This window comes from Sinocyclocheilus rhinocerous, unplaced genomic scaffold (genome assembly GCF_001515625.1).
Source record: "Sinocyclocheilus rhinocerous isolate Xijiao unplaced genomic scaffold, SAMN03320098_v1.1 scaffold2065, whole genome shotgun sequence".
In the NCBI taxonomy this organism is placed as follows: Eukaryota; Metazoa; Chordata; class Actinopteri; order Cypriniformes; family Cyprinidae; genus Sinocyclocheilus; species Sinocyclocheilus rhinocerous.
The window spans coordinates 155,226-163,178 of record NW_015639526.1 but is presented as its reverse complement, the minus strand read 5'-3'; the positions used below and the strand labels follow the sequence as shown (position 1 = coordinate 163,178).

The following is a 7,953-nucleotide window of genomic DNA, read 5'->3' as shown; positions in this document are numbered from 1 at the left end:
ACCTAGTGTTGTGGGTGTATTATTGACATGTCAAAGTCTAGACCCTGAATATAAGACGACCGCGTTTTTTCAGATGTATTCCCAAGAAAAAAATATCGTCTTATATTCGGGACAATACGGTAATTCGAATTTTGATCATATTTAAGTAGAAAATTCGAATTTAGTTTTTCAGTCATTTTGACAGCCCTACTAGACAGCAATTCAATAGCCGACTGAACTTGAATGTCCCATTATGTTGCTCTACCTTGAACAGCATGGTATAATCTCTGAGCATGTCACAACACTTTAGCGAATAGTATTCCTGACACCTCCCTTAGATAAGATCTACATTATTTTCCACTCTATTACCATCCTGTTCTATTTCAGTGGGTTTAGGAGGGATTGTCAAAGGTTTGACACAGAGACTTTAAGGGATTAAAAGCTTACGATTAAATGCCTTCAATTTTCATGGCCATTCCAATACCGCAAAAGTTCTATGCATTTTTATATTATGTTATCGTAACCCTAGAAAGAATGACTCGGAAAAAACTGCATGCATGGGCAGGGTCCAAATCTTTCTATTGGATTCAGTAGCTTTTGCTTGTCGTTTTTGTTTATTTTCATCTATATTATCAGTGTAATAAAATAATTTAAGAATTATCCCATTTGAATTATTCCATTCAAAAGTTCACTAAGATTTTTTTCAGTATTATGTAAATTAATACTTGTATTCGGTAAGGATGCATTACATTGATCAAAATGACAGTAAAGACATTTAAAATTTTACACAAGATTGCTATTTTAAATAAATACTGCTCTTTTGAACTCTCTATACAACAAAAAATCCTGAAAAAAATACAATCATGTTTTCCGCAAACAGTTACTATTAAGCAGTAACTATTTTCAACATAGATATTAATAACAAATATTTACGACAGAGCCAAATGAGCATATTAAAATGATTTTTGAGGAACCGTGTGATAGTAATGACTTCTGTAAATTCAGATTTTTCGTCACAGGAATAAATTTCATTTTAAAATATATTACAATATAACTTATTTATTTTAAATTGTAATAATATTTCACAATATGACTGTAGTTTTCATCAAATAAATGCAGCCTTGGTGAGAGTAAGAGACTTCTTTCTAAAACACCTATACTTTTAAATGGTAAGTGTACATTGCTGAGGCTCACATATAATCTATGAGGACTACGTGTAATATTGCATAAATAAATTATTTTATTTTAAAAATCTGAATAAAATTACACCCTGTAGGGATGTACACTACCTTTATGTGTTCTAGTTTTAAAACTAAATACTGTGGTTTATTTGACCTAAATCTAGCTTCTGACTGATCCACTCACAGCAGTAATGACAGTAAGACACATCTGTTCCCTCAGGTGAAAGAGGCCTCCAGGCAACAGCCTCAGATGGTGTTCACGGTACGCCATGCCACGGTGACATTCCAGACCGACAGCGAGACGTGGCGAGAGCAGAAAGAGAAGCGGGCAGCTCTGATGGTGGGCATCCTCATCGGAGTGTTTGTCCTGTGCTGGATCCCTTTCTTCCTCACCGAGCTCATCACCCCGCTGTGCTCCTGCCACATTCCACCAATATGGAAGAGTGTCTTCCTCTGGCTGGGCTACTCCAACTCCTTCTTCAACCCGCTCATTTACACAGCCTTCAACAAGAACTATAATAACGCTTTCAGAAATCTCTTCTCCCGACAGCGCTGAGAGATATCAGAAATCTTGGCTGTGCCACAAAAGCCAGTTTAAGCCAGCCTTAAGATTTGGGAAAGTGTGGTTATCTGAGTTCTTCAAAAAGCACAGATTCACAAAGAAACAGCACTCAAGTACGGACGGAATGATGTCTGGGCTTTTACTGTCAAGCAAAGTGATGATTTGACCCAGTGTCAACAGTGAAGAACGCTCAGCCAAAATGTCAGTCTGTCCCCTGCATTAAATGAATATAGACCATGTCTGGCTTTTAGCAGTCAGTTTATATGAGTTTATATTTAGTGTATATATATATATATATATATATATAACTTAAACTTGAATACTTGAATAAAACTATGTCATTAATTAATTTATTAACAGGACTTTTGAGATTTGAGAACACCAATGTTGTTTTCTTCTTGGAAGGTTATATGGGATATTGTCTTATTTAGGAGAGAAAACATCCAAAAAGACCCAGAATTATGGACAGTAGTTGGTAGTATTCCTTTGGTAAAGATGATTTAGACTTTCTGCTATAGCTCTGTTTTAGAATTTGGATACATTTTCATTTACAAACACATTGCACATTTTGTGTAGGCTGCCTTTTTGCACATGGTAACCTTTTATGTTGTTCAGTGTGGATCATTATTGTTCCTAATTGCAATGCTCAGACTCAAATGAGTGGTACAGATGATTTGTGTTGTTGATGTATGTTAACCTGAAAGATACAGCTTGTTATAAAAAATAAAAAGTAATGTCTCTGTTTTGAGGAGAGTGAACATGGGATTGATGTATTACAGCTCCACTGCTGAGTTATATGAACTGTCATTTTACATGGGTTAGTGAGAATTAGATTCTCATAGTGGTAGATTTTAAGGAACAAAGCCAGCCTGACCAAGCCAGAACCTTTCCATCTGTGTAATTTAGATTTTGACTGAAGTCATCTCTGCTTCTGGAAATTGAAAATGTTGGATTAACAGCACTTATTTCCACTATAATGTCAGTGAAAATTACACTGAGCTACTTGACGTTTTAAAAGTGCCTAGCTTTTCATTCACTCCCATCTGTGTATGACGCTGCCACTTGTATATGAAGTGTTCGTCATTACGAGAGGAAATGGCAATATCAATAGAAGCAATCTTGATCAAAATACTGAAGAACAGATGAAGAGCTGTAGATATACTGCCTAATATTTGGACCTTAAAGAAAATAATTCAGCCGTTGAAAGCATTCAGCTCTATTCAAGTCCAATACCATGCTCTTGTTCACTTTCAGTGAAGATACTTTTAGACTTCAGGCTGTGTGGATTCATATTACGATGTTTCTGTGAATCAACTGTGCCTTATTTGATTTAGCTGTTCATTCTATCGCGCTGCACTTAAACACGTTCTGAAAGCAATGAATACACAGACAAGAGATTGACAGACCAAAGGCTCAGTTGGCTGAAAATGGAGCTCTGTAGAGTGCTTTTGAGTTCGCAACACACAGCAACAAAAAAAAGACATTTTCAGGGCTAATTGAAGTGAAGTGTCAGGTAAGAAATTTGTTGGTGGAGTGGAGACATGAATAATGGATGTGACACCTGCCTAAATGGCACCTTCCCCTTTAGCAGAGATGGAAAGGGATAGAAAGAGACAGCAAAATATCTGACTCACTGAGGAAATAAACAGATTCATGATCCTTTTTTTCTATTGCAGGTACTCTCACACACTACATGATGTAATTAATTATGGTAATGGCCAAACACAAGAGATCCCAGGTGAAAGAATTATTTTTAGTAGTTTTCTGCGTTTGGCTCAAATATTCGAATGCTTTCATTATTTTGTACCTTGGGGTAAAACTCAAGCAGATGAGAATGAAATGAGCTGTATGTAAGTAATACAAATCTATTTTTGAACCAGTGGTGTGGGATAGCCTAATATTTATTGGCAAATTCCTGTTGCTTTACCAAGGACAGATGCACCTAAAACATTTGTCTTTTAGAAGAGCGACAGAACACAGCATTTTAATATCCCTTTCAGAGCTCTGTCGTGATTTCAGATCAGTGAGCATGGGACTCGTGGAATTCAGAAATTAACTTTTCATAATGTTCATATTCTTCAGCCTTTAGAAATAAAGAGACAACACAAAGAGATGGAAGAAAATGCCTTTGTGGATGGTAACCAGGGAAACGGTATCTGCGTCAACAAATATAAAGCATATTTTATTGAATGATGAGAAAGCCGCAAGGAATCAGATCCATTTGTTGAAATATCACATCTGATATTCATTCACTGCAGGTTATGGGTCGCCGCTTTTTCAGTGGCGCCGATGGATAAAGGTTCTTTAATGGGATCTATAACCTTTATTAAGTGAAAGTCAATAAATTCAGGTCTTGCACAGATTTTCTGTGTTTTGCATTGATTCTCTACATAATAAATTGACTGCAGTAAGTAAAAATCTTGAAGCAGTCCACAGCTTCGTGGTTTATTGCTTTAGAAAGCCATTCAATAAAACAGGTTAGTCATACATACATTATACATACATGCAGTAGTTAAAATATGTTTAAAAAGTTAATTATGATAGATATCAAATACTTGAGAATACAATAGGCTAATTGAAGAGCCTTTTAGTAGGCTATAGCCATAGAAGTGTCCAAGCATTACGAGCGCAATTATAAATAGTAGGTACAATGATCACGATATTCTTTATTCTCACACGACAGCACATGTTTTACATCCAGAGGACAGGAAGGATACTTATAAACAAATTTAGAAGAAGAAAAAAAGTTGTGCAGAAACTATTTTCCTGCAATAAATAAGCAATAGTAAATAGCTGTTGAGGGATCATTTTAGAATGAACAGAATGAACTCATGAATCATTTTGTTTCTGACACAAAACTCATATTCTACGGTGCTCCGTGGGTTATGATTAATCTGGATCTGATTTGGAGTCATAGTCCCAATAGTTACAGTTGCATCAGCTGTGTTTATTTGTTATAACATTTCTGCTCTTGAACAGCTGTTCAGTTATATTTTGATTTGGCAGGGATAGTGTATTAAAATGGCACGAGAAGATACAACCGATGCACTGATAGATCCAAAATGAGACATATTGCCAGATTTCCTAATTTTCTTAATTGCATATGAGATGGAAACTTTCAGAAAGAAACGATCACAAAATAAACAGTGTATAGATTATAAAGTGTGTTTCAAAACAGCATTCCGGTCAAGAGGAATCAGAAAAAGTTTGCTCTCGTTCTAACTGCAATGTCATTAAGTGTTATTTCCCTGCAGATTTCAAGCAATTAATTTTTCAATTATTATCAAAGCATTCTTTCACAATAATTTTTGATATTATATAGCTTGATTAATGAGAAAGATTCTCTAGGTTTTAAATTCCATTCAAGAACAATGTAATTGATAAGTGTTTGACTCCCATCTATTGCTCAACTGTCATTTGATTGAATTTTTAACTACTCTACAGAACTTTAATAAGTTAATGCAATATAATTGTGTGACTATCACAAAATTGATTCCAAATGATGTACCCATATTATTACAAGCACAGATTGCCTACCCAGAACTTTGACTGGAACTTGACCGTGAATGTGCAATTCAAAGACATATTCTTATATTCAGTTATGTAATAATAATATTATTACTTTTTATTTTTTTGCAAAGCATTCTTTACAACATTGTTTAGCTTTTGTATTATGCAAACCTGCCCCCTGGTGTACAAACATGGGAAATACATTGCCTGAGGATTAAAGATTCTCTGTTGATCAAGAACAAAAACAGCACAGCAAGCAAAGTCAATATGTACAATTCAATATAGATTATTATATAAAGTGAAGGCACGTATAGCTAACACTGCTAAAGCACAAAGCTGAAAACAGAAGGCAAGTACATATTAAGTAACACAACATAATACTACAACAAAGCACTGGATTATCTCTATTAATAATTAAAAAAAAGTTGAATATGTGCATTATGCAGCATAATTTGTAACTAATTATGTACCATATTTAATATAGTGCAGCAATATTTAATACAGTTATTATAATTAGTGGTTTACAATCATTTATGCTTGTCTGAGTTTCAGTGACCCGAAAGACTGAGGACTAGTTGTCACATTTTTACTTAAATACAGTGACTAAATCTCTATAGGTTAATGTTTGAAAGTCAATTTATATGTAAGTTGTTATTGTAAATGTTTAAACTATTCTATGTTCTTATGATAACACATATTTTAGATGTTTGTTATATGTTGAATATTGTCTACGCTACACTATGTCAACGCTACACTATGTCATGCCATTGTGTAAATGTAATGTAAATCAGCCTCTATATGCTGTTGGATTAGTTCCCTTCCCATGTAGTTATCACCTGTTGTCTCCTTTTTTGTCCTGGTGAGGGCAGAATAGACAGCAAAACAACAGACAGACAGACCCTCCATTATATCAAACAATATCAAAGACTTAAACGCATGCTATGTTATAAGATATATTTACCATGAAATGGCATTAATATTTTGGTACACTCAGGAAAGAAAAGTAGCCTACAAAAGTTGTCACTGTATTCAGGTACTACTATGGACCTTTAATGTACTAATATGCACCCTTTAGGGGTAAATTGAGGTAAATGGGGTAAATTTGAAAAGGTACCGCATCAGTGACAGCTTTTGTACTTTTTTTCTAAGAGCGTAGAGGTATACTTTCTGTTTTTATCTCTCTGAATCCATATAAAGATCTCTCAGTGTATGAATGGTTATACATCATATGGTCAAATACATCAACATTAAAAGACCTTGACAAACTCTGAAACGCGTCCAATCGGAAGCATAATTAGATCATTTAATTGACAGCTAGATTCAGTGCAGGGATGGGACCTTGTGACCTGAGAGAATTAGGCTTTGACATCCCTTTACCTGACTGTCTGACACAGCGTGACAGGCTGATTAAGACCAATTTTACCCATGTGGTCACATTTGCCACTCGCTTTACAGGTGTAGCCATCACATCTGTGTACAAGCTTTGATTTCTGGACTATATGTCGCATGCTACAATTGGTGTGAAGGTTTTCATTAATTTATAGGCAAACATCCTGAGAAAGATTCAGAATCTTTCATTTTATATCATGTGATGGCCAGTTGATGTCATATTCGACTAAAACGGGATCCTTGGAAAATGGAATCTAGCTCCAGAGCCTCCATCAGCACAAATTAGTCATGATTAAAGGTTAACAGCTAACGAAGGACAGATCAAATCACTTGGCAACACAGCAGAATATAATACACTATGGCATGATGAATTAATTCTGATTCAGATTACTCATAGAGATGTGTTATGCTATACCTCTGACAGCCATTTCAAGCAGAATGGTAGACTATATGATGAATTCATTATTGCCAAAAGCCATTTGTTTACATTTGTTCACACTTTCCATGACAGAGATGATCTGTTTTGGCTTAGTGCACCAAAAGATGTTAATTCAATATCTTCATTGATCAATGAAGACAGATTACAGAATTTGAAGGCACCTTGCTCTATAGTTGATCTGGTAGCCTACCGAAATATGTAAATGTGTTTATATAGCCTTAGGGATAGTTCACCAAAATGAAAATTCTGTCATCATTTACTCACCCTCATGTTGTTCCAAACCTGTATGAATGTCTTTCTTCTGTTGAACACAAAAGAAGAAATTTTGCAGAAGTTGCTGGTAGCCATTGACTTCCATAATATTTCCCCCCATACTATGGAAGTCAATGGCTACCATCAACTGTTTGGTTACCAACATTTTTCAAAATATCTTCTAGCGATAATTTTGATTAGCGATATTTCCAACACTCTTAAAAATAAAGGTGCTTAAAAAGGTTCTTCACAGCGATGCCATAGAAGAACTATTTTTGGTTCCAAAAAGAACCATTCAGTCAAAGGTTTTTTAAAGAACCATCTCTTCCTTACCTTTTTATAATCTGAAGAATTTCTTTCACCACAAAGAACCGTTTGTGAAACAGAAAGGTTCTTCAGATGTTAAAGGTTCTTTATGGAACCATTTAGACAAAAACGGTTCTTCTATGGCATCGTGAAGCCCTTTATTTTTAAGAATGAAGTATACACACATTTATACATACATACATACATACATATATATTAGTTCTGTCAAATGATAAAAGTAAAAGTTTGAAAAAATTAAATAAAAGTTTTTGTTTACATAATATATGTATGTGTGCTGTGTATATTTATTATGTATATATAAATACACACACATG

General features: G+C 34.7%; 1 protein-coding gene across 1 annotated transcript in view; it reads left to right on the top strand.

Annotated features, from left to right (window-relative positions):
* LOC107751372 (5-hydroxytryptamine receptor 5A-like) overlaps positions 1-1,716 on the top strand; it is a 3,020-nt gene extending 1,304 nt beyond the window's left edge. Inside the window, exon 3 of the mRNA XM_016567089.1 lies at positions 1,381-1,716. Coding sequence (XP_016422575.1) covers positions 1,381-1,716 — 336 coding nt within the window. The remainder of the gene's footprint in view (positions 1-1,380) is intronic.
* Positions 1,717-7,953: the final 6,237 nt, after the last annotated feature.